The sequence below is a fragment of the Jaculus jaculus genome, chromosome X, assembly GCF_020740685.1.
Source record: "Jaculus jaculus isolate mJacJac1 chromosome X, mJacJac1.mat.Y.cur, whole genome shotgun sequence".
NCBI lineage: Eukaryota > Metazoa > Chordata > Mammalia > Rodentia > Dipodidae > Jaculus > Jaculus jaculus.
This window is the reverse complement of record NC_059125.1, coordinates 7,676,764-7,703,724: the sequence shown is the minus strand read 5'-3', so window position 1 is coordinate 7,703,724 and position 26,961 is coordinate 7,676,764. Positions and strand designations below refer to the sequence as shown.

Genomic DNA, 26,961 nt, shown 5'->3' with positions numbered 1-26,961 from the left:
GAATAAACTCCAAGAAAAGAACAGCTTCAACTTGTTAGAAAAATTAGACAAAGAGAAAATAAAGTTTCTATCACTTAAGAAATTGAGGATTGTCTTCAAATTTTCCAAGTTCTATAGAACTGAAGTGTAGGTTATTTATCCTAGAAGAAAGAATAACGTTGGGAAGCTCATACTTTCCTTCAAATTAGGATTATGGGACTAGTTTATGCATGACTTAAGGAAATCACAGTTATTGAAGCATAGCAAGTCCTTTTAGGTAAATTAAAAGATCATTTTATAGTTGGGTGTGGTGGCACACACCTTTAATCCCAGCACTCAGGAGGCAGAGGTAGGAGGATTGCTATGAGTTTGAGGCCACCCTGAGAATTCAGAGTGAAGTCTAGGTCAGCCTGGGCTACCGAGACCCTACCTCTTAAAAAAAAGACCATTTTATGTCCCCAAGTGGCAGCTAATACCTAAAATCCCAGCACTTGGGAGGCTGAATTAGGGGATTGCCATGAGTGTGAGGTCAGTGTGGATTGGAGCAAATTTCTGATCAGCCTGAGCTACAGTGAAGCCCTGCCTCATCACGAGAACAAAAACACCACTTTGAAATGGTTTCAGTGTTTAAAGCTTTGAAAAGAAAGAAAAACCTGACATTCTAAACAAGTCTCAGTTGATACTATAATTTTGACTGAGAAACAAATGACTTCTAGAAAACACACTGGGCAATTACTGTTCTTAACATTAATGTAAAATATACAGAAAAACACAACTTCAACTTAGGAATTCAATAAATTCCTGGTTTCCAATATAAAAATAATCTTGGATCTACCCAACACTACCACTATCAGTATTAGCAAAAAATTGTATTATATTTGATCTTTTCAAATTTCTATTATGATTGATTACAGATAAAAACAGAAATCATCTGGGCATGGTGGCACATGCCTTTAATCCCAGCACTCGGGAGGCAGAGCAGAGGTAGGAGGATCACCATGAGTTCTAGGCCACCCTGAGACTAGAGTGAATTCCAGGCCAGCCTGAGCTAGAGTGAGACCCTACCTCGAAAAACTAAAATAAAATAAAATAAAATACAATCAGTGAGACCTAAAATACTACTAGGACAAGAGGAACTCCAGGAACTGTTCCATTCTAGTAAGCCTATGCCTTTGTCATACATATCATATCTTTTGCTTGATTCTACCTGACTTACATATTCAGTAAGTTATTTAAAATGTTGGGTTTATGCCTTACAGAGTATGCATTTAATTGTGTTCTTTGTTTACAAGCAAGAAGTACTTAAGCAAGAGCCAAAGGTCCTATGTTATAGGAACCATTCCGAAGAACAGATTTTACAATTCTCAGCACTGGTATGTCTAGGCACCAACCAATAATATTAAAATAAAATAAAAATAATAAGAACCTCCCAAACACTATTATTTTCTTGTTGGGAAAGAAACCCAGGGCTTCCTTGAGCTATACCTTCAGTTCTCTCAAAAGAGCCATTAAAAAAAAAAAACCCATGTCAGCTATTAGAATGGTGGGAATACCCTTCTTCCGAAAGCTGAAGGACAAAAGAAACAGAAGCACAACACGTGCCACTGAGCAACACTCACACCAAGTGAGTTAGTTATGGCTCATTTTACCATCTTAATCCTTCACTACACCTCTACCAAGATTCTATTATTACTTGCATTGATAGGGGACCCAGGCCTGAATGACCAGCCCAGAAGAGCAATTTGACCCTGGAGGCCCAGTTTTATATTAAAAACCATGGAAAGCCAGCAATATTAAAGTAATCCTGGGCAGGAGAGATGGCTTAGCAGTTAAGGCACTTGCCTGCGAAGCCTAAGAACCCAGGTTCAATTCTCCAGGTCCCACGTAAGCACAGGGTGGTGCTTGAGTCTGGAGTTTGTAATGGCCAGAGGCCCTGGCATGCCCATTCTCTCTCTCTCTCCCTTTCTGTCTCAAACTTAAAAAGTGAGAAAAAAATCCTGCACCTGGCAAAAAATAAAATATGTGCAAAGCAATATTTTAAGAGCTCTGAAGTAGAGAAAAAAATGGCATACTCATTTAGTAAAGGAGAACCTGAAGTGTACTCCTTATTTCTGGGACCGAGTAGTGCTTTAAAAATGTAATAATGCATTCATTTTGTTCTCTTAGTGCATATTTGTAGTCTAAATCTGAAGTAAAATTAATAATAGACTAGTAAGAAGAAAGGTATGTTTATAGTTATTTTTAGCACAGTGGATTAGTGCTTACTCTAATTACTGGCACTCAGAACATCTGAAAGTTCCTATTCTTACATTCAAAACACATGACTTCTCTGCAGTCAGCTAATTATCAGCTGACTGAGTGAACACAGTTAAACTCTTCTCAATACCCACTGGTATGTCACTAAAAATACTTTTGTTAGTAAAGAAAATCAGTAAGTACCCTTCAACAAATTCTCAAGCTAGCAGTGCGGGAATGTATTTTTAAATTAATTTTAAAAGACTTTACTTCACTGGCCCCGCCACAAATTGTGAATTGGGAATCAGAAAGATATACAATGTTGTCTTTAAAGATCTTCAAGAGAGCATTCTAGATATGAGGAAACAAAAGCAATGTGACTTATTCAAGGTCATAACACTAACTAATGGCACACAGGGACAAAACTTCAGTGCTCAGATTTTCGGTCTGTTTTCAGTTGTATTATCCTCATCCCTGTATTGTTTTCTCCCCCAAAGGGGAAATATGTATGCCAAATGCTCAGAATGAAAAATGCAGATGAGACAAGTGAACAAAAGCATTAAGAAAAAGACACTTGAGCCGGGCGTGGTGGCGCACACCTTTAATCCCAGCACTTGGGAGGCAGAGGTAGGAGGATCACTGTGAGTTCCAGGCTACCCTGAGTCTACATAGAGAAGAATTCCAAGTCAGCCAGAGCTAAACTGAGACCCTACCTGGAAAAACAAAACAAAACAAAACAAAACAAAAAAGAAAGAAAAGAAAAGAAAAAGACACTTGCTGATATGAACAACAAAGTTCTACTTCTGTTCTCAGAAGCTACACAGAAATCCTCTGGCTTAACAGGTCTTCTGGCAGGAGCAATGAAAACAAGTCACCTGATCATAACAAAAAAAAGGAAGCAATGTACAGAAAAACAAATTGTAAGCTTTAGAATTACATATGAAATATCTCCATAAAGCAGTTCATCATTTTTAAACCACCTTTTATTTAAAAGGGTTTCAATCTAAATATTAGCCAGGTTAGGGTTTCCTTTATAACTAATCTAAGAGAAAAGGTAGGAGCCCCACAGGGACAGGTTGAGTGGCAATTGTATGAAGCACTTGCTGTTTCCCTTCTTCCTTTTAAAGGTCCAGTCATATAGCTTTGATTCCCTTGCTAGGATTTTCCTCCTCCACATGGGGGACTCCTTTCACTAGAAATAAGCTTTCCTCTTTGAGACTCTGTAAACTCTGTCCAGGAGTCCATGTCTACGGGTGATTACCACCTCTTCTGTCCTCCTCTAGCTCACTATACATCCCATAGGTCAAAGTGAAAAATTGGAGATTACCCTGGTCCCTTTCCTTGGCAGCTCTTGCTATTTCTCATGGTGAGCAAGCCTTCTCAAACTTTCCTAGGCAACAGCTCTCCTTTCCGGCCTCAAGGTTCAGGATAGAATTACCATGCAGTCTCCTATTGATCCAGCAGGTGCCAGTCTTAGCCCTTTTCACTTCTCAGCCACTGTCTTCTGGCAATCTTCTAAGAAATGCAAATCCACACACACACCCCTTTGCCTTTAAAAGCTTTGACTCCACACTTAAAAGTGTAAGATGTAGCCCTATGTACACCAACATACAACTGGGGACAGGCCACTATTCACAAACTCTCACATTTTATAAAACTGAAATTTGATCAAAAACTGGGGTTTTCAAATTCAGGAACTATCTCCTGTGTAGAGGGCAGAGACCAATTGGGCAGGAAACAGGATATTGTTTCTGATTCCACAAGAGTGCCTCCACTTCCACTTGTTTTATTTAAGGTTCCACCCAATTTGAGTAGATTGTTCTAAGACCTCTCCTAGATCCCAAATGGTGGGATTCTTCTATGATCTTTCTTTCTCAACAAGTACTAAACCAAGCTATGGATTAAAAAAAAAAATGGGACTGGAGAGATGGCTCAGTGGTTAAAAGCACTTGCTTGCAAAGACTTCTGGCCCCAGCACCCACATCAAGAGACTCTGGCATACCCATACATATACACACATGAATTCAAATATATTATTTTTTAAATAATCACCTAAACTAATTAAATTCTGTAATAAAAAGGAATCTGCAGTATTTAAGAAATACTCTGTGTTCTATAATCTCCCATTCTTTCCCTGTCATCTCCTCCACAAAACCCGCATCCATACTTAGGATTCAATAAAGGAAAGGGGGGGGGAACTAGGCTTCTCTTCCACCTTCACTACATTCTATCCCAAGACTTTCCTGCTTATTAGCTATACAAGAGAATTGCTTGTATTTACCTTAAATGCAGTGAATTATCCAAAAAGGGAACAGACATGAGGAAGAAACAAGTTAAGTTCCATAAAAATGAAGCTACTTCATTTAAGCTGCTTACAGCAACCTTTTAAAAATATTTTTACTTAGCCGGGCATGGTGGCACACGCCTTTAATCGCAGCACTTGGGAGGCAGAAGTAGAACTGCCATGAATTTGAGACTACCTAGTGAATTCCAGGACAGCCTGGGCTAGAACGAGATCCTACCTTGAAAAACCAAACTAAATAAATAAAATTATTTTTAGTTGTTTACAAGGAGAAAGAAATGAAGAAAGTAAGTAAATGTGGGCACACCAGGGCCTTCTGCCACTGCATACAAACTCCAGATGCATGCACCACTTTGAGGATCTGGCTTTATGTGGGTACTGGGGAATTGAACCCAGGCATGTCAGGCTTTGCAAGCAAGCAAGCACTTTAACGACTGAGCCATCCAACTCTAGAACAATCTTTAAAAATTTTAAGTATTTGAAATTTTAGATATCATTAAAATAATAATGTCTAGCATTTTTGGAAAATTTTTGTGTAAAAAACAACCTCTGAGTCATTTTACATATCAGGGAAGTGCCTTAACAGCTGGGCCATCTCTCCAGTCCTCATTTTACATACCAAATTTTTTTTTAATCTATCCTTGGTAAATATATCTAAACACAACTCCACCACAGCAACAAGTGTATTTCAAATTAATAGTAACAGATCCTATATTTAAGCAAAGTATTTAAATAGCTATATGACTAGAATGGTGAATTTTCCTAATATGTTTGTAAATAACATTCTAGAAGTCAGATCAAAGGCATATCAAATATGAATTATTACTTTACAGATTTCTTGGGAGAAGGGATTGCTATTGCAATCTATTTGTACCTGAAGTCAGAGAATGACTTAAAATTTTTAAATACTGACCCTATTTACCCCTGCAATGAAATGAATTCACTGGATTTTTTCTAAAAAGATGATTAGGAATGAACAATCATTTCTTTATGATTATATAATTTGTTTTAAAATGATTTTCCTGCCATTTGAGCCTAGGTAATGAATCAAACAGTAGCTATTTTAAAATATGAAGCATTCCTTTAAACATATTTCATATAAATGTTTATTAATCATTATTTATAAATGTTACTACTCCAAAGTCTGCAATTCCTTTATTGCAAATTACTTACTATTTGGTTCTATTTCATCTTTCTGATAAATAAAAAAAATTATACCTTTTGTAAACAATCTTCAGATCTCGCCACTCAAGGAAGCTGCACATTTTAGGTTTCCGTGCTAAAACGGTTTGAACAAGTTCTCTTGTGATCTTCTTCTTTTCTTTGTCTGACAGTGGGACATACCATTTCTGCAGTCGAAGCTTTCCCTGACGGCTAAAAAGCAACATAAACTGCATCTGTTAAGAGAAATAAATCAAGATTACATACAATGCTTATTGTTAATAGTTAAGATTACATGATTTTCAGAGCAGCTTTGGGAGTAGGGCATTTAACTGACAAGTAATTATTAGCTATCAATATTTCTATGAAGGTTAAAATAGCAAGAAATTCTTTTGGAAAGATCTTCCTAGTAAATGCAAACCTTTCCTTCCCACCCTGTTCACTTATGTTTGAAGCAAAGTGTGTGGAAATAAAAACAGGTAATAAGTTGGAGTGAAATTTTCAAAGAAAAAGATTACTTTGGTAATTTAAGAAACAATTTTCTACCTGGGCTATACACACAGCATGCTACATGCATCAAAAGAGGATTTTAGACACATCAATTGGTTTAGATACATTTCAATGAAACAGGAGACCTACTATTTTTCACCCTGAGGCTAGTTAGTTCCAGGCTGAATTATTTGCAGACAGACTGCATAAGCTTAGAATGCTCTCTTCAATTTATATTAGCATATTTAAAGGAAAATAGAAGAAAATATCAATCCAAAATATTTCACAAATATACGTTTTCCTTAATAAAAGTCCATTTTTATGTGTGTATCTCACTTAAAAAAGAACAACACAATTAAAAAAAAATCCAACACAAATATGCAGCAAAGAACTGAGTTAATGAAATACTATGAAAAAGAACAGAAGTCTCAAAAGCCAAATTAAGAGTTAAACATATAAGAAACATTATGTAAGATACTCAATTTAAAACAATAAAGAACAACATTTACAGAATTCTAGTGTGTTTTATATTTAAGCTGCTTAGTATCTGAAAGTCTGTCAATTAGTCTACATTAGGTTTTAAGGCAAGCATGTTATAATCCAACTAGTCGTCCCAACTACAAGTGATAAACATTGTATTTACAAACGCAATTTAAAGGTGCAACTTCAGATATCTATTTTTCTTTTGTTTTTAAGCTATTTTTCTTAATATTTTTTTAATCCTTCTAAGTTCATCTAACAGTATTACCTCAAGTAAGACCCAAGCCTAATTCTTTTTTTTTTTTTTTTTTTTTGGTGTTTCGAGGTAGGGATCTCACTCTGGCCCAGGCTGACCTGGAATTCACTATGTTGTCTCAGCGTGGTCTCGAACTCAAGGCGATCCTCCTACCTCTGCCTCCTGAGTGCAATGGTGGGATTAAAGGCGGGAGCCACCACGCCCGGCTCCAACCTAATTCTTAATATTCACTACATCATCTTGAATTTGAATGCAGGCAGGAGGAAGTTACACAACTAATGTAGAATAAAACGGGCCCAAATTTGAATAGGAAATTAACGTCGCTTTCCTGAATAACTGAAAAAGCTTCAACCTGGTATGTAGAAATTCATGCCGTGGCCATCTAACTTTAATAAAGTTAAAATTGCCGATTACTCCACTCAACATGCTTCAGTAGCACAAAATACACGGATATAACTCAGTGTAGCAAAGTGCCTTCCTTGGAAGTCCTGAAGATAGCGGCATTTCGAAGGAGACGTCAAGCATCAACTGGACATTTAATGCAAACCGTTACCGGAACTTGGAAAAGAATGGATCCCGGTATTCGTAGATCTTAATGACCCAGAGGAGTGAGGGTTTGCTGGAGAAAAGAGTGGGCTCCGGGCTATCTGTAGCGGGGTCCTGTATCTGCCCTAACACTTGGAGGACGAAAAAAACAATGTCTTCACCTTAAAATAAATTATATGCTACCATGGGATGAAATCTGGTTGTAAGTCCCAAGTATTCCCTTCCGTCTCTCTAAAATCCAATGCTCTGATTTTTGCCGCAAATTACAGGGCACCACAATTCCTCAAGATTGCTACTAAAAACAATGGAGTGGGCTCAGGTCCAGCGTTCTTTGGGTCCCGCCGGCTCCGACACCTCCCCTCCTCCCGGGGCCACACTCCATCACTGAGCGAGCCCGGGCGAGGTGACAGTCTAGGAGTGGAGCAGACAATGGCATCCGCCGTCGCGCACGGGGCGCCAAGTCCCGGGCCGCCGCCGTGCCCCCGGTCCCCTCCCCAAAGCGCCCCGCCAAACTTGAGGCGATTTGCAAACCACAGGTGCCGCGGAACCCCCGCGAAGCCCCGGACCGGCCCCGCACCCCCGGCGCAGCGCCGAAGTGGCGCGCGGCGCGCCGACGCGGGCAGAAGTGAGTTGCGGGGCGCGGCGTGCCCCGACGCCTCGGGGTGGGGTCGTGGGGGCGCGCGGCGAGGAGCAGCGGGGGGCGCGCCCGGCCAACCCTCCCTTACCCATCCCTGGCCGGTCAACTCGTCCCCCGAGACTTACGGCGGCCGCGGGTCGCGCACGCGACGGAGCTGGGCTGTCGGCGGCGACGGTGGCGGCGGCAGCGGCTGAGGGGCAGCCCCTATCGCTGAGCTCTGGAAGAGAAGCCGTGTTGCCGTGGGGAGGGGACCAGTTTGGCGGAGGGCAGGCTTAGGCGGCGAGGGTAGGGCGAGCCAACAGGCCCCGCCCCGGAGGCTGGACGAAGGGAGGAGCCAGGGCTGCGGCGAGCCCAGGGGCGGATCCGGAGTCGCGCGCCAACTTGCTTAGCGGTCGCCAACTGCACTGGAGTCAGCATCAAAACCGGGCAGCCTGAGTAATCGGATTGGCCAGATGGCCACAGAGAGGCGTGGTGTGATCCGGAAGTCGGGGCACGTGACCCGGAAGCGGCTACTGCCGCGGCTAGCGCGACTGCGTACTTCTGCCCGTGCCTCCGGATCGCGCGCGGGCGGTAGTCCTGGCTGTTTAGCGGTAGGAGGTTGAGGTGCAGAAGCGCCCTGAAGTGACCTCCCTGGTGCAGAGCTGGGAAGATCCGGATCGCAAAGAGCCAAGTTTGAGCTCCCATCAGTGTCCCCCCCCCCCAACAGGGATGGGTGAGGAAGTGTGACTGTCGGTGATGACTGTGGGAGGAGAGTAGTGCTAACTCTGGGGACAAGTCGGTTCTTTGGTGGAGCTCGTCCCGCATTCACAGGGAAGCCCTTCCTTTCCAACGCACTGCTGCAGCCCTAGCTCGGGTAGCCACCTCTTGCCCCAAGCTTCCTCTGAGTCTCCTCGCAGAGCTGGCCTCACCCGCCAGGGCTGCGGTCCGGATGAGTTACTGTCCGCGCTGGGCTTTTCAGCCCGTGCTGCACTTCGTCTTCCAGATCTCCATTCCTTCACATAGGCTCACGCCCGCGAGCCACCTGGGCTCCACTTTAGCCTTCCAGACGACTTCTGTCGTCTGCCTGATTTGTCCTCCTTAAAGTCACATCTATGAAACCTCACCCTGGAGCTCTATGAGAACGAATCCCTCGTTCACCCACATGCCCACTTGCCTTTATTTAGCGCGTGTGGGATTTTATTCATTTAGCATCTTAGTCTAGTTATAGACCCTGGTGTGTAAATTTAAGTTGACTAATAAGATTATAACATGATAGGTTTGTTAGAAGCTGTGATGCTGAGTTACTTCTGGACACATATTGTTCATATTTTTTTCAATGACACTGGATGAATCATCTAGTTCAACTCATCTTTTATAGATAGAGGAGAAGAGACCCGTGGGATTACATGACCTTGCTTGAACAACCACGGGCTTCTAATATCCAATGCTATTCACCCCAGCCACCTACGTTCATACAAAGGAAGCTAGAAAAGTACATTGGGTGGGCCATATCCTCATTGGCAGAGGTTATTAAACATAGTTACCAGAAATTTTAATGGACCAAAGTATCAAAGAAATGCTACATTATTTATTTATTTGACACAGAGAAATAATATAGAGAATTGGCACTCCAGGACATCTAACTGCTACAAATTAACTCCAGATGCATGCACCACGTTGTGCATCTGGCTTTATGTGGGTACTGGGGAATTGAACCTGCATTCTTTGGCTTTGCAGGCAAGTAACTTTAACGACTAAGCCATCTCTCCTTCCCGACATGCTACATTTTTTTATGAAGCTTTATATACTCGATTTAAAGGAATCCTTTATTACAGATTATGTTCATTTTTGTGTGTCAAAGTGCCTATATAATGGGAATTTGAGGGCATTTATTTATATTCATAAACAGACAGAGAATATGCACCTCAGGGCCTCCTTCCACTGCAAAGAAACTCCAGACACATACATCACTTTGTGTATCTGGCTTTGGGTGGGTACTGGGGAGTCAAACCAAGGCTATCAGGCTGTGCAAGCAAGCCCACTGAGCCATCTCTGCAGCCCCTGGGGGCATATTTAATGACTGTTTAGCAAAATAAGTGTCTAGTACTTCCCCTTTTCAGGACTACTGTTTTGCTTGGAAAGTTTCCTACTAACATGTATGATTAGTATACACTGGAATATTAAGAAAGTGGTCAGCAGAGTTGGCTTTTGGTTTGTTTTTAGGTCCCCAGCTCAGATTTCTCTCTTCTTGTCCAAACATGTCCCAAAGGTGCTTGCTAGTCAAGGTTCTATTTCTCCCTTACCACATAAAACAGATGCCATTAGTCAGTTCAAAGATAGCTCTAATATTACATAATGAAAATTTGCCCTCTGATTCTAAATGATGCCTTTTATTCTATACAAAACACACATATCCTCAAGGTTCCTGAGATAGCCACATTGAAGTATAAACTCACTGGATGTGCTCCTAATGTTGGTTGATGGCTCTGAAAATGAATATGGGAGACTTGCAGATGACATATTGGCAGTCTCATCTCTGTGTTCCTAGCCAAAAAATGGTGGGGGAAGGGTAGGGAGGGGAAGGAATTATGGGAAAATAATTAGCAGCTGAAAGCAGCTATTACATAATCTTGGCTGCTTATTAATTTAGCAGAAGGAATGGCTTATTAGATTCTAATAGCAACAGCAAAACTGCAAGCAACCTACAATTAACAGTGCAGGGCCCATTATTTTGTTAATATGTTCTCTTCTTTTGGCAAGTGTATGAGAACAAAATTTATAGAAGCAGATGGTCTTTTTCAGTAGATTATAGATGGTTTATTCCCCAGTCTTAGTACTAAGTACTAATTGTGCATTCACTGTGAAAGACAAAAAGAAACACGGCTGCCATCTTTGTTAGTAATTAACTAGCTTGACTTTGATTCCCACAATTTCCAAATTATAGGCTTTGTTATATACATGTTTCTTCTCACTTAATATCTTTTTCATCTGTCATGTCAATATATTATCTTTTTAATGCTTTGTTTTTGTTTTCAGCCTAATCCTGGCCTCTTGGTATTAATGATACAAAAAGCAAAAAATCATTTTATAAAAAATTAAAAATCAGATTTTATACTTGTTTGTTAATTTTTAAAAAGTTCCCCCGTCTTTTTCTTTCCTTTCCTTTTTGGAGATAGGACCTCATAAAATCTAGCTCTCATGCAGGCCTTGAACTCATTATGTACAAGATGATCTTGAATTCCTGATCTGTCTGCCTCTACCTCCTGAGTGCTGTGATTATGGACATATATCATCACTCCCAGTTGTATGCAGTACTGGGAGTAGAATGCAGGCCATAGTGAATATTAGATAAGCCCTTTACCAACTGAGCTACATCCCTAACCCTCACACTGATATTTATGCTAAATGCAAGAACTGAGGATAAAAAAGTGGATTCCAACATTATAACAAAATTTTGAGATTCAGAGCTGAGGCAATGGCTCAGTGGTTAAAGGTGCCTCCCTGGATTTGATCCCCTACATAAAGCCAAACCCCAAATGGTGAATGTATCTGTGATCCCAAAATACCTAAACAATGGGAGGTGGAGCCTGGAGAATCCCTGGCAAGAGACCCTGAGTAAAAAGAAGATGGAACATGAATACTTTGAGGTTGTCCTCTGACCTTCAAATACATGCTGTGGTATGCAACCACCTACACACGCGCGCGCACGCACACACACACACACACACACACACATACAGCAACAACAACCACAAAGAGATAAAAATTGATATTTTATATAATTATCTAAAATTTTAAATATTTATTAGACGGAGGGAGAGAGAATAGGTGCACCAGGGCCTCCGGCCACTGCAATCTCCAGATGCATGCACCACTTTGTGCATGTGGCTTTCCATGGGTACTGGGGAATCAAACCTGGGTCACCATGCTTTGTAAGCAAGTACCTTTATCAGCTAAACCACCCTTCAACTAAATCATCTAAATTTTTAAAAAATAATTTTAATTTGCTATTGAATATGTGATGGCCAAGAAGGGGAGATGGTTCAGTGGTTAAAGGTACTTGCCTGCAAAGCCTGAGGGCCTGGGTTCCATTCCACAGTACCCATGTAAAGCAAGATGCACAAAGTGGCACATACATCTGGACTTAGTTTACAGGGGCAAGAGGCCCTGGCATGCTTAATCTCGCTTTTCTCATAAGCAAACAAATAAATAGAATTTTTGAAGAAATATATGACCCTCATATACTTTTGTGCTCTTTACCTCTCAAAACACCACTAAATTAAAAAATATCCACATAGACAGTAAAATGGAACATTAATATGAGGATGTCAGTAAGAGTGTCAGGGTACAATGTCTACATATCATTTCAACACTGATGATATGAAGAAAAAGTGTAATAGATTGAAAATAAAGAGGAGGGCTGATGGATGGCTTAACAGTTAAGGCATTTGCCTGCAAAGTCTAAGGACCTAGGTTTGATTGCCCAGGACCCACTTAAGCCAGATGGTGGCATGTGCGTCTGGAGTTCGTTTGCAGTGGCTGGAGGCCCTGGCACGCCCATTCTTTCTCTCTCTCTCTCTCAATCTCTCTCTCTCTTCCTCTCTCTCTCTCTCTCTCTTTCTAAAATAAATAAATAAAAATATTTTTTAAAAACAGAAAATATAGAGAAGTAGAAGTGAGGAGAAGTTGGAATAATGCTGAACTAGAAAATATTTGAAGTAAACTGAAACGTAGAATTAGTGTGTTCCTTACATACCATGAAGTGAACTCCAGAAAACAATTATGCTTAGAGTTTGTAAATTTGTAGATCCTATGATAAAGTTGCTCCAAAGACAAAACTGGACAAAATAATGAGGGTTTGTGAACCAGATTTTTTAAAAATAGATAGAGCTGTCACTGCCAAAGTCCTCAACAAAGAGCTAAAGTGAAATGTAGAACTATGCTCTTTCTATATCTTTGAATAGAATACAGGAAAATTACTACTCTATTAATATTAGGTTATTCTCAGCCTGGACAGTTTTGTTCTCCAAGGGATACTTGGCAGTGTCTAAAAACATTTTGCTTGTCACAACTGGGAGGAGATGATGCTATATGCTTAGGTAGATGGAATTCAACATCGTGCAATATACAGGACAGGCCCACAGCAAAGAAGACCCTGCCCCAAATGTCAGTAGTACAGAGGTGAGAAAGTCTGGGTTAGTCACTGCAAATGTTAGCATGCCCTAACATTATTTATAGGCCTTTCCAATCCTGGAACAAGCAAAGCCTTCATTATATAAGGCTTGCTCTGCATCTATTGGAGGAGTTGCAAGAATTATTCCTAATTTTTGATAAGTTTCTTCTTCTTCTTCTTCTTCTTCTTCTTCTTCTTCTTCTTATTATTATTATTATTATTATTATTATTATTTGGTTTTTTGAGGTAGGGGCTCACTCTAGCTCAGGCTGACCTGGAATTCACTATGTAGTCTCAGAGTGGCCTCAAACTCACAGCGATCCTCCTACCTCTTCCTCCCAAGTGCTGGGATTAAAGGCGTATGCCACCACACCCGGCACAGATAAAATCTTTACATGCACACAAGACTAGCCATAGAACTTAAGGTAATCAGCATTTTTATTTATTTATTTCAGGGAGAGAGAATGGGCATGCTAGGGCCTCTAGTCACTGCAAACGAACTCGAGACACATGTGTAACCTTGTGCATCTGGTTAATGTGGGTACTGGGGAATCAAACCTTTGTCCTTTGGCTTTGCAGGCAAGTGCATTAACTGCTAAGCCATCTCTCCAGCCCATCAGTAATCTTTTTTTTTTTTTTTTTTTTTTTGGTTTTGGAGGTAGTGTCTCATTCTAGGCCAGGCTGGTCTGGAACTCACTGTGTAGTCTCAGAGTGGCCTCGAACTGACAGTGATCCCTCCTGTCTCTGCCTCCAGAGTGCTGGTGTTAAAGGTTTGTGCCATCACACCCATCAGTATTTTTAATAACTAGAATTAGTTATCCAAGTGAAAAAATTTTAAAAGTAACTCCAGAACTTTAGTCAAAGTTATTTAATTTGAATCTGTAAAATGACTATTCCACCAGTCTATTGATTTATTATAAATCATTATGTATCCTTGCTGGAAGATAATGTGGGTACAAAGATGAATTAAGGAACATAACGTGGGTACAAAGATGAATTAAATATTGACTCAGTTATTAATCTCCAAACATTGAATTCCTTTTCCTTTTTATTTAGTGATTTGTTGTATTGAGTCGAGGTGTCACAATAGCTCAGGCTGGTCTGAACTATATAGCCCAGCCTGACTTTAAACTCACAGCACTCCTCCAGCTTCATGCTCCAGAGTTGGGTTCTAAGCATGAGCCACCATGCCTGTGTTTTGAGACAAACCCTAGAGGCCCAAAGGAATAGTCACCAATCACATACAGGACTGCATTTTCTTTTATACAACCAGTGGAAATGCTTCCTTAGAACTTTACATTTTTGTGACTGATTTGTTATTTAGTGTGTGTGTGTGTGTGTGTGTGTGTGTGTGTGTGTGTGTGTGTCTGATTCTTTTGAGCATTATGCCTTTGTGACCTCCTCAGACTCTTAACAATGTTTTTTTTTTCTGTTTTGTGAATTTACTATATCACTCTAAAAAAAGTTTGAAATAATGTTTTAACTTGGTTCTTGAAATGAAATGATTCAGACCCCGCCCTCCCGAGGCTCAATTTACATTGTGGAAAAGGGAATTAATTTGTAAGAGCCAGAAAATGGAATGGCATGATGTGGAATGCTGTCTTCCATACATGGCATGGCTCTTGCATCCATGAACTCAGAGCAGCAGTGGTTACCTGCACAATATTGGGCCCATCCGTGCTGGGTCATGGATGGGGGAGGGGCTCATGAAGTCCAAACCCTCCGAGGAGTTCTTGGCAGTTAATAATTATTGGGGAAGGTACAGATATTTTCTTCAACAGTGTATGCGCACTGATAAGTTGCCCATGTTCAGGTAAATAACCCCCACACCCATGTGCATTGAAGCAACCCTACTTAAACTTAATTAGTCACATTCACACACAAAAAAGACATCAAAGTAAAAAGTAGGACTAGTTGAGAGAAGACAAGAGAAGGCAGTAAGAGTAAATATGATCAAAATACATTATATACACGTATAAAGAAAGAAATGAGGGCTTAGGAGGTTAGGAGCAAGCATTAAGGCCCGTAAAGGCCTGAAATACCACTAGTGGCACACGTGTCTGTAACCCCCAGTCCTATAGACAGCAGGGAGCAGATAATCGCCAGAGCTCATAAGGAATAAAAAAAAAATCAAAGCCTGCCCAGCACTCAGGAGGCAAAGGTAGAATTGCTGTGAGGTCGAGGCCACCCTGACATTACATAGTGAATTCCAGGTCAGCCTTTGCTAGAAGAGCGAGACCCTACCTTGAAAAACCACGAGGGGGGGGGAAGAGACAAGTTCTGGGATCAATACGAAACCCAACAAGTGAAAATGGGCAGAAGAGCAATGGAGGGGCACAGTGGATATTCCCTTTTGGCCACCACAGGTGAGTGCATTCCACTGCAGGCCAGCACATGGGGCACCTCGTGAGCACATACAGGTGTATACTCCAAACACCACATCACAAAAATACACACGAGAAATGAAATGATTCAGAGATAATGTAACTCAACTAAATGGCTATACTAGTGTTTCTAGTTCTGTGTTCTGTTAGAGACAAGTGCAAGCAGATTACTGGAACTCATTCCCTAAGTTTCAGGAAAGACAGAGTCTGAGGTGAGGCCTGAATATTATATCTCCAGCAAGTTACCCAGGGATATTGATGTCACTCTAGGGACCATATTTTGAGGAACACCAGTTCATACCAAATAAAAGCTATGATATACAACTAAATAGTTATTAAAGTGAGCAATTATAATTTCCTAGATAAATGACCCAAAGGAAAATTGAAGTATGATTTTTTCCACCATTGACCTTACTAAACCAGATAACATTGGATGAGTAATATTCCCAGTTATGTACACCTGAAGTTAAATCTATATGCATAACCCAGAGTGACATATGATCATTCTATACCCTGTACAATATTAGTCTAATGTTTTATACTGTAAGGCAGAAATTAGAATTCTTAGAAAAACCTGAAGATTGCACCATAAAAGTAATGCTTACTTGATGAATATCACCACTGTAAAACTATTTTCTAATGGTCTGTGTCAAGTAGGAGTTACTCCTGAAGTTTTATTTATTTATTTGCAAGCAGAAAGACAGAGAATAGGAGAATAGACATGCACCAGGTCCTCTTGACACTGCAGACAAACTCCAGATGTATATGCTACTTTGTGCATCTGTCTTTAGTTGAGTACTGGGCAATCAGATCTAGGCTACCAGGCTTTGCAAACATAACTTTAACTGACAAGGCATCTCTCCAGCCGCTGCCCCCCCACATCTGAAATATTTTATCAGCAAGTATAGAAATATGATAGAAAGGGAGTTCGGAGGGAACAGCTAGACATAACCAATATCCGTGGGTAAGTCAAAGACCAGAGACTAGCATGTAGTAATGAAAATCTGCTCCTTGTTTTCATTAGTACACAGCTAGACTCTGTGCCTCAGCATACACTGAAATTAGGTATGTCCATGGACCTGGAGATGAGGCTGCATTAATAGAGTGTGGACAGAAGTGATACCATGCCTTGTCACAGAAACCTCCAACAAGAAAGCCTATTGTCTCCCATCCTCTCCAACTTTGCTTTTGCTACCTGGATGTTGACACTTCAGGTAATCTTGGAAGTCATGTATTGTGTGTGTGAGTATCTGAAGCTGTCCTGAATGACTGGCTGAATGGAGCAGGCATACACTATCACCAGCATTCTTACCATCAGTCATACTTCAAATGAAAGGGAAATGGCTTCCTTTTAAGCCCCTGCATTCTCTGGGTTTGCCTGTTACAGCTGTTAGCATTAGTGGCCATTCTTGCAAGCTGTTGCATGTCTAGTTACATAGAGAAGGAGCTATAGAGGGGAGAACAGGTGAATGTTCAAGTGAATAGCTCTGTTTCTTGATTTTAATCCTGTTTTCTGTGTTCCTTCATATGCTCCTTTCCATTGATATTTGAAGACAATTGTCACACCATCTGAGCCCAGAATTTAAAGCTCTTATCAGAGCAGAAAAACATTCTTATTTGAGGCTTCTCTTTGCATTCTTCTGACAAACACTAGCACTCATAGAAAGCAATAGATAAGGCAAACTAAAAACAAAAGCATAAGCTTGGAAGAGCTGAGGAAGTGGAGTGGGGAGGCATGTTTGGGAAACTGTCCATCGTTGGCAAAGATGAATATTACCATCCATCTCTTAGAATCAAGAAATCAAGTTGCAGTCTATTCATGACCATATTATGTCCTTATCTTCTAAATAAGTTAAAACTCGTATTCCAAAATACTCTTCACTATTTACAATATGTAAGTGTTCTAGTTAGATGACTGAAAAAATTAATACTTCACCCACTTTAAAAAAAAACAAATATAAAAAATAAGATTTTAAATGTTACTTCATTCAAAAACCTTATTATATAAATGAAGACATTAAGGCCTAGAGAAGTTAAGCATGAGCTGGAGAGATGGCTTTGTGGATAAGGCACTTGCTTGCACAGCCTAAGGACCCCGGTTTGATTCCTCAGTACCCACATAAATCAGATATACAAGGTGGTGTGTGTGTCTGGAGTTTGTTTGCAGTGGCTGGAGGCCCTAGCATGCCCATACTCACTCTCTTTCTGTGTGTCTCTTTCAAATTAATAAATTAATATTTTAAAAAAGAAGTTAAGCATAATTGTTCAAGATCATACCCACCAGTCAGTTAGTAGCAGGTTAAGAATTAAGGTTTCTATGTTCTCTCTTTAGGCAGTGTTCTTCCCACCAAGGTACACTGTGTGTATTGCACCTGTTGACTAGCCCATTAGCTTTGTATTAAAAACAAATCAAGTAAAAAACTTAGGAACAACACCCACTAGCCCTGAAAATGTTAACTCTTCCACCTCTTGTTTCTCTACTTGATATGAAATTATTTGTGTATCTACTCACTAACTGAAACCCCTGAAGCCTTCAGGATCGAGTTATCTTACCAATATTCTAATATCTTTATATCTTGTAACCTGGTACAATGCTTTGCAAAGACTAAGTAAATGTGAATTAAATTGACTTAAAATTTCAGAAGATTTATTTATTTATTTATCTATTTATTTATTTATTTGAGAGAGAGAATTGGTACACCAGTGCCCCCAGCCACTGCAAATGAACTCCAGATGCATATACTATCTTGTGTATCTGGCTTTACGTGAGTACTAGGGACTCAAATCTGGGTCCATTGGCCTTGTCAGCAAGCACTTTAACCAGTAAGTCATCTCTCCAGTCCAAATTTCAGAAGATTTAATAATTCTCTGCCTTATTACTCCTTGAATGTTAGCAGTTTTTCTGGAATAGTCTTCTCTCCATTGCCACTAATACTGTACTATGTGAGACCAACAAACTTGACTTTTATTTATTTATTTATTTATTTGAGAGAATGAGAAAGAGGGATAGGAAGAGGGAGAGAGAAAAAGAATGGGCACACCAGGGCCTTCAGCTACTGCAAACAAACTCCAGATACACTTGCCACCTTGTGCATCTAGCTTACATGGATCCTGGGGAATAGAACCTGGGTCCTTTGGCTTTGCAGGCAAGGCTTTAACTGCTAAGTTATTACTCCAGCACACAAACCTGACTTTCTATCTCAGCCCCTTCCCTCTAACTGATGCAAAAAGTTCCTTCTACACATGAGTGTTTTTCTTTAAAAAAAAATATTTACTTGAGAAAGTGAATGGGTACACCAGGGCCTCTTGCTGCTGCAAAGAAACTCCAAATGTGTGCTCCATTTTGTGTATCTGGTTTTACATGGGTACTAGGGAATTGAAACTATGCCAACCACGGTTGACCGGCTTTGTAAGCAAGCACATTTAACCACTGAGCAATCTCTCCAGCCCTATATGAGTGCTTTTCTAAAATACCAATACAATAAAGATTAGACCCTCTGTTAAACATACTTTTGGACTAGGAGTGGAATTCAATGATAGAGCCCTTGCCTAGTATGTCTAAGGCCCTGGGTTGGATCCCAGCACTACAAAAACAATAAAATAAAATAACTTCCACTAGTTTATTACTCTATGTATATACTCCAGTCTGGGCCAGACTGTCATTGAATACTAAGGATAGATAGCAACTTAAACATGGACCCTTCTTCAAGGTTCATATGACATGATAGGGGAAGGTATGATTTACGATTATAAATCATAATTCACTGGAGTGTTTTGAAGGAGGCAGAGGCAGGATGCTTTGTGAGGTCATAGGAGATTACATATTCTAGAACTTTGGTGATAATAATAGTCTGTGGGGTCAGAGAGGATTTCTTGAAGAATATAACATTTAGTCCAATTTTTAAAAAAATAAAAAAGGAGAAGTACCCAAGGGAATACAGAGCAAGAGAGTTTCACAAAGGGAAAACAACAGGTACTAATACAAAGAGATGGGTTTATGATCATCTTGGGGGCTTAAATGGAAGGTGAACATGGGCTGAGAGAGCGTGGATATAGATGAATCTGCAGAGGATAAAAGGATCAGGTTATGTAGGACCTTTCACATAAAATTAAAATGTTTAGACTAGCCGAGCATGTTGGTGCATGCCTTTAATCACAGCACTTGGGAGGCTGTTGTAGGAGGATCACTGTGAGTTCAAGGCCAGCCTGAGACCACATAGTGAATTCCAGGTCAGTCTGGGCTAGAGTGAGACCCTATATTGAACATCCAGAAAAAGAAAACAGTTTAGATTTTAATACAAGAATATTGTGACAGGGCTGGAAAGATGGCTTAAGGGTTAAGGTACTTGCCTACAAAGCCTAAGGACCCAGGTTCAATTCTCCAGATCCCACGTAAGCTGGATATACAAAGTGGCACCTGCATCTGGTGTTTGCAGTGGCTAGAGGACCTGACATGCCCAGTCTCCCACACTTTCTCTTTTTCTCTCTCTCTCTCTCTCTGTGTCCCTTTCTCTGTCTCTAATAAATAAATAAAAATAAATCAGAAAAAAATTTAAAAAGAATATTGGGACCATTGAAAGACTTTAAGCAAGGATGGTGCCATCATTAATTTTGAGTATTAGGAGTTTGAAAATATCACTCTGGCTGAAATGTGATTCACTGTAGGATATACTGTTGTCGGAATTCAGTTGCAGAGAAAACATACCACTTCAGCTGGTACAAACAGAAGCAGTATAAAAAAAAACAAAACAAAACAATGAATTGTTAGAGGAGCAAAATCTATCCTGAACATCCTGGAAAACCTTCCAGAATGACACTGCAGAAGTTGACTGCCAGAGAGCTGTTGCCTCTGCTGTGATCAGTGAGCTGGAATATTAAGACTCTGTTTCCATATAACTGTTGGCTCCAGGACTTTCTCTCCTTTGCCATGGTCTGGAAATCACCAGCTGCTGCCAGCAAAGTGGGTGCCCTTTTGCTTTTTTTTTTTTTTTTCACTCATGTAGCTAGGGACTGCACATTGGACTCACTCTACAAACAGCTACTGAAAGCCAAATTACTCTATAACTCTGTTTGCCAATAGAAATAAAAGAAGCAAGGCTCTCTTTTCAAGATATATCACTTCAACCTTCCAAATCAGGCATGGGTTCATCTGATTGTTGAACTCTTCATCACAACTGGAAGCCCAGTGAAGGAATGTAGTTTTTTGAAAGGAACACTTTAACATGGTTGGAATGGAAATCCAACTAGACTAGAGGACACTGCCTGAGAGGTGAAAGTACCCTGAACAAGGAATCAAAAGAAGACTATAGACTGGAGAATTTTCAGGTACAACTGATCGGTACAAGTTGCTATGGTAGTTAATTTCAATCATCCACATGATTGGCTTAAGAGTTACCTAGGGCATTAGCGAGTCACACATTTGGGTGTGTCCATGAGGGCTCTTCCAGAGAGGAGTGACTGAAGGGACAATCCCTGCCCTAATTGTGAGCAACACCATCCCATGGCCTGAATAAAAATGGAAAAAGGAATTAGCCAGCTAAGTGCCAGAATCCCCCATTGGGCTCCCTGATCCATTGTGTTGTAAGGAGCCTCAGCCACATACTCCTGCCGCCATGAACTCTGTCACATCTCCCCCACCATGATGGCCTGGCCAAAACAAATCCTTCTTCCCTTCAGTTGCTTTGTATCAAGTATGTGATCCCAGCAGTGAGAAAAATAACTAATGTAGTTTCTTTGATATGACAGCAGTGTGAACAGATGTAAAGTCAAGAATATGCTGGGGAATGACTCCTTGAGAGAAGAAACCTAGAAAGAAGGCAGGCTGGCGGTGAAATGATGAACTCATTTTTCAACCTTCCGAACCAGGTATGTGTAGGGCCTCTAATTGGACACTGAGAATTGTTGATATACGTCTGAAGTCTCCAGAGTGAAGTTGAGCTAAAGATTTGTGAGTCATTAGCAACTTTGAGCTGGTAAATAAAGTTGAGTAGAAGGATGAGATCACTCACAGGAGTGTATATAATAATAACATATGTTTTATTTTTTCAAGTAAGGTGAAAAGCAGAATTATTAGCTTATTCCCATGACATTTGCTATCTGGTATTACTGCTATAATTTTGTTTGATTGTTTGTTTCAAGGTAGGGTTTCACTTTACTCCAGACTGACCTGGAATTCACTATGTTGTCTCAGGGTGGCCTCAAACTCATGGAGACCCTCCTACCTCTGCCTCCTGAGTGCTGGGATTAAAGGCATGCACCACCATGCCTGGCCCAGATTGTGTTTTGTTACATGGTAAAAGGGAACTTGCATATATAATTAAGGTTACTAACCAGTTAACCCTAAGATACAGAGTAGTCCCAACCTAATCTCTAAGAAAAGTGTGCTCTCTAACTGATAGAAGTGAGAGATTTGAAGCATAAGAGAGATTCAACAATAGAGTTTTTTCATTGCTGAGATGAAGGGCAATACAAGAGAGTAACTTACAGAAAGTGAAAAGCAGGGCTGGAGAGATGGCTTAGTAGTTAAGGCACTTGCCCGCAAAGCCTAATGATCGGAGTTCAATTCCCTAGCACCCACATAAAGAGCCACATGCACAAGGTGGCATATGAGTCTGGTGTTCATTTATAGTGACTAGAGGCCCTGGCATGCCCATTCTATCTCCTAAATAGAATATTTTTTGAAAGAAAGTGAAAAGAACCCAGCTGATACCCAACAATAACAATAACAAAAACAAACAATAAAACTTCATCTCCATTCTTTATCTGTTAGGTAGCCAGAAGGCTTTATTCAAACCCCACAGCCAGGCAGTTTAGATTAGATGTTAGAAAGATATGGGCTGGAGAGATGGCTTAGTGGTTAAGCGCTTGCCTGTGAAGCCTAAGGACCCCGGTTCGAGGCTCGGTTCCCCAGGTCCCACGTTAGCCAGATGCACAAGGGGGCGCACGCGTCTGGAGTTCGTTTGCAGAGGCTGGAGGCCCTGGCGCGCCCATTCTCTCTCTCTCCCTCTATCTATCTGTCTTTCTCTCTGTGTCTGTCGCTCTCAAATAAATAAATAAATAAAATTAAAAAAAAAAAGAAAGATATGACCAATAACTGGCAACTATTCACTAGGAACCTAATGAAAACCACATTGCCTTTACATTTATTTATTTATTTGCAAGGTGAGAGATGAGAGAGAGAGAGAGGTAACAGGAGATATGCATAGCCTCTTGAAGCCTTATAGGGCAACTTAAGAGCTCTTCTGGCTCCTGTCCTGGAGAAAATTAACAAATGTTGCAGCAGGCAAGCCACTGGGAAAAATATTGCCAAAACATTGGTTGTCCTCGTAAGACTCCTTGCCCTCAGTGTGGCAAGATAGGACACTGGAAAGCTTTCTGTCCTGAGAATCAAAGGATTCCAGGATCCGAGCCCCAGATGTCCCTGGATAGAGGAAGCCTTTGGCTCCAGTTGGCTTCAAACACAGCAATCAACATCAATGAAAGGGAGCTCTGGGTAAATCTTACTGTAATAGAGAGGAACATAAGTTTTCTCCTTGGTAGTGGGGTTTTCAGTTCTGTACTTGCTTTGTATTCTGGACAATTGGGTGCTTGCTTTGGCAGTGCATACACTAAAGTAAGAATGATACAGAGATTAGCATGGCCCCTGTGCAAAGATAGCATACAAATTCATTAAGCATTCTATATTTTTTATGGATCAAAGACCTTAACATAAAATATGCTAGAAGAAAAACCAGGGGAAGCGTGTTAAGACACAGGCATAGGTAAAGACTTTGTAAATAGGACTCCAGAAAACTGGCCTCTGACTCGTGAGCAATGGGCTTCAATGAGAGTCCTGTAACCAAATGTTTCATTCTGCCTTTATGCTGTCTATAGCATAATTTGTTCTTTATCCATACTTTTTTTCCAGGTAGGGTCTCACTCTATTCCAGGCTGGCCTGGACTTCACTGTGTAGTCCTAGGGTGGCCTCGAATTTATGGCGATCCTCCTACCGCTGCATCCCAAGTGCTGGGATTAAAGGCGTGTGCCACCATGCCCAGCCTACCCATACTTTTAAAGTAATGCCTGAATGTCCTCATAACAGAGATTGGCTGTAAGGTAATTTTCTTTTGTACATAGTCAGGGACACAGGTCCAAGACAACATAGATGCCCACCTGCCCTCCAAGATTGCAGTAGGGATTACAGAAGCTACAGTCACATAATTCCTCTATGCCCTGCTTCAGCCTTGAATTGCTGTCCACCTCCTGAATGGTTTTAGGGTCTATACTCTTGATGGGTGACTGACTGTTGTAGATAAACAGACATTAGGCTTAGAGGTCATTGAAAGAAGGATGCCACCTTCTGTTTCCTCCAGACAGGTAAAGATCCTCTGGCCCTAGGAGTCTTTCAATCACTCACCTGGTCAAGAGACCACCCCACATCTACAGACATGTTAAAGAGATGTCAGGAATAGCTAGTTCCTTAATGAGGTACTGTACTGAAACCTACAAAAGCCTCTGGGTGAAGTTGCTTGTAGACTCTCACAGCTGAGGCGCCTGCTTTTCTGACTTCTAACATTTTTATTTTCTTTTCCCTTTCTTCCTCTTCTTTTGACACTGGCAGCAATCCTAAGCATGGTTGTCCTGACACTTTGAGCTTTTTCATCTATATATTCCCAGCTCCAATCCCCTTATCCAGCGTCCCCCCTCTCTCTTATTTATGTGAAATGCTCACTCTTGGGAGTCATTTTCTAAATTTTCCTTAATACAGTCAACTTTTGCTCACTTCACATCTTTGTCTGCATTACTTAACTCTTCTGCAATATGCAACAGTAACTTGAGAGTCTTAGCCACTTGTGTCCAGCCCATCTGTGCTGAGAGAGGCTATGCCATTCTCAAAATACTTTATCACTTTTTATTTTTAGTGGGCTGGAACCTATTAACAAAAATAGGGTCTTGGGCTAAAGAGATAGCTTAGCAGTTAAGGTGTTTGCCTGAAAAGCCTAACAACCTGAGTTCAATTCCCCAGTACCCATGTAAAGCCAGATGCACAAAGTGGCACATGCATCTGGAGTTCGTTTGCAGCAGCTGGTGGCCCTGGTGTGCCCAATCTCTCTGTCTCTCTCTCCTTGTAAATAAATAAATAAATAAATAAATTTTTTAAAAAATATTTTTTGTTTTATTTTTATTCATTTGAAAGTGACAGACAGAGAAAGAGGCAGATAGAGAGAGAGAGAGAATGGGCGCGCCAGGGCTTCCAGCCTCTGCAAACGAACTCCAGACGCGTGTGCCCCCTTGTGCATCTGGCTAACGTGGGACCTGGGGAACCGAGCCTCGAACCGGGGTCCTTAGGCTTCACAGGCAAGCGCTTAACCGCTAAGCCATCTCTCCAGCCCATAAATAAATTTTTAAAAAAACCTTCCATTGCTGAAGAGGTGGTGCCTGACACTACCTACACAAGACCATCCTAATAGGAGGAAAAGATCATAACATTAAAATAAAAGAGAGACTGATTGATAGGAGGAGGGATTATGATGGAGAGTGGAGTTTCAAAGGGGAAAGTGGGGGGAAGGAGGGAATTACCATGGGATAGTGTTTGCAATCATGGAAGTTGTTAATTATAAAAAAGAAAAAAAAAAGAAAAAAGTGGGATCTCAAATTATCTTCAACCTTCTGCAAAATCCCACAACAATGGCCCTGATCAATCACCTCTACTGAAGGGACAATGAGTCAGACCCCCAAGTATAGCTACTGATATGCTAAGTTGAAATAAGATTCAACGACTCTCTCTTGCTTTTCGTAAGAACAGTGTTTCCTCTTGCTCAAAGCTTGATCAGGACTTCAGCTTCTAATCAGTAATCTCTCTATTATGGGCTTTTAATCCTGTCACTCACCCTCTAATGCCCCAATTCTGGCCTTCAAAATTATTCCTCCATTTGACTTCTATAGCAGTCAGCTTCATGTTGCTGGGATGAACTTCCAAACCAGGCACAGTTTATGGGAGGAACAGGATTTATTGAAAAGTAAAGATCCAGGGGAAGTTCCATAATGGCAGAAGAAGCTGGCCTGCTTTCCCAGGTCCATGCAGAGAGAAATACCACCACCAGCACCATAAGCACGCACACTCTAGGAATCCCAGGCAGAACTCAAGCACTCTGCATATCTTTAGACCGGGGTTCCAGATCTGCCCCAAACAGACCTTAGGGCATGACCCTAGGATCTGCCCACAGTGATACCTCAGCCAGGCAGCTGGAAATCTAAGAAGCTTTAATAAAATGAATCTATTGGGAGACATCCATTCAAACTACCACAGCCTCCTAAGATGTCCTTAAAGCTGTAATGATCCTTTATTTCCCAGCTGAGTTAGACATTACTTTCATTTCTCTTGGAGACCTCAGTCCTTTGGAAAAGTGGAACATGTTAATCAGACCCTACAATGATCTATTAAAAAAGCTTTGCCAGGGTTTAGAGAGATAGCTTAGTGGTTAAGTGCTTGCCTGTGAAGCCTAAGGACCCAGGTTCGAGGCTCGATTCCCCAGGACCCACGTTAGCCAGATGCACAAGGGGACGCATGTGTCTGGAGTTCGTTTGCAGTTGCTGGAGGCCCTGGCGTGACCATTCTCTCTCTATTTCTGCCTCTTTCTCTCTGTCTGTTGCTCTCATATAAAATAAATAAAAATACACAAAAAGTTATTGCAAAAAAAAAAAACTTTGCCAGGAAACACATCTTATCTACAGAGCAATGTTACCAACAGCCCTCCCTAGAGCCCACTTAAGCCTTCATTCAGCCCTTGATCTATTTTTTTTTTAATATTTGTTTGGGTTGGAGAGATGGTTTAAGGTGCTTGCCTGCAAAGCCAAAGGACTCAGGTTCGATACTCCAGGACCCCTGTAAGCCAGATGCACAAGGTGGCATGTGTGTCTAGAGTTCATTTACAGTAGCTGGAGGCCCTGGTGCACCCATTCTCTCTCTCTCTCTCTCTCTCTCTCTCTCTCTCTCTCTCTCTGTCTCTCAAATAAATAAATAAAATTAAAAATATTTATTGGGAAGAGGAAGGGGAGGGAGAAAGAATGAACACACTAGGGCCTCCTGTCACTGCAAATGAACTAGAGACACATGTGCCACTTTGTGTAACTGATTTTACATGGATACTAGGGAATGACACCCAAGCCATCAGACTTTGCAAGAAAGTGCCTTTAACCATTGAGCTATCTCTTCATCCATTAAGCCCTCTTAATTTTTTTGAATTTATTACAGACATAGAGAAAATGGGCATGTCAGGACCTCTTGCTACTGCAAACGTTCTTCAGACACATGTACCACTTTGTGCATCTGGTTTTATGTATTAGGGAATAGAACCAGG

At 40.9% G+C, this 26,961-nt stretch overlaps 1 protein-coding gene and 1 non-coding gene across 5 annotated transcripts in view; one reads left to right on the top strand and one right to left on the bottom strand.

Moving 5' to 3' along the window:
- Nucleotides 1-8,286, bottom strand: part of Ap1s2 (adaptor related protein complex 1 subunit sigma 2) — a 31,010-nt gene extending 22,724 nt beyond the window's left edge. For all 4 annotated transcript variants that reach the window (XM_004667929.2, XM_045140917.1, XM_045140918.1 and 1 more), the window contains exons 1-2: nucleotides 8,211-8,286; nucleotides 5,735-5,913 (exon numbers count right to left, since the gene is read on the bottom strand). In XM_004667929.2, the coding sequence (XP_004667986.1) occupies nucleotides 5,735-5,913 (179 nt within the window). In that variant the 5' untranslated portion in view covers nucleotides 8,211-8,286. The remainder of the gene's footprint in view (nucleotides 1-5,734; nucleotides 5,914-8,210) is intronic.
- A 14,920-nt stretch (nucleotides 8,287-23,206) lies between these two features.
- On the top strand, nucleotides 23,207-23,308 carry LOC123456898. Its single transcript, XR_006634765.1, has one exon. It is a non-coding gene; the product is annotated as a U6 spliceosomal RNA (small nuclear RNA).
- Nucleotides 23,309-26,961: the final 3,653 nt, after the last annotated feature.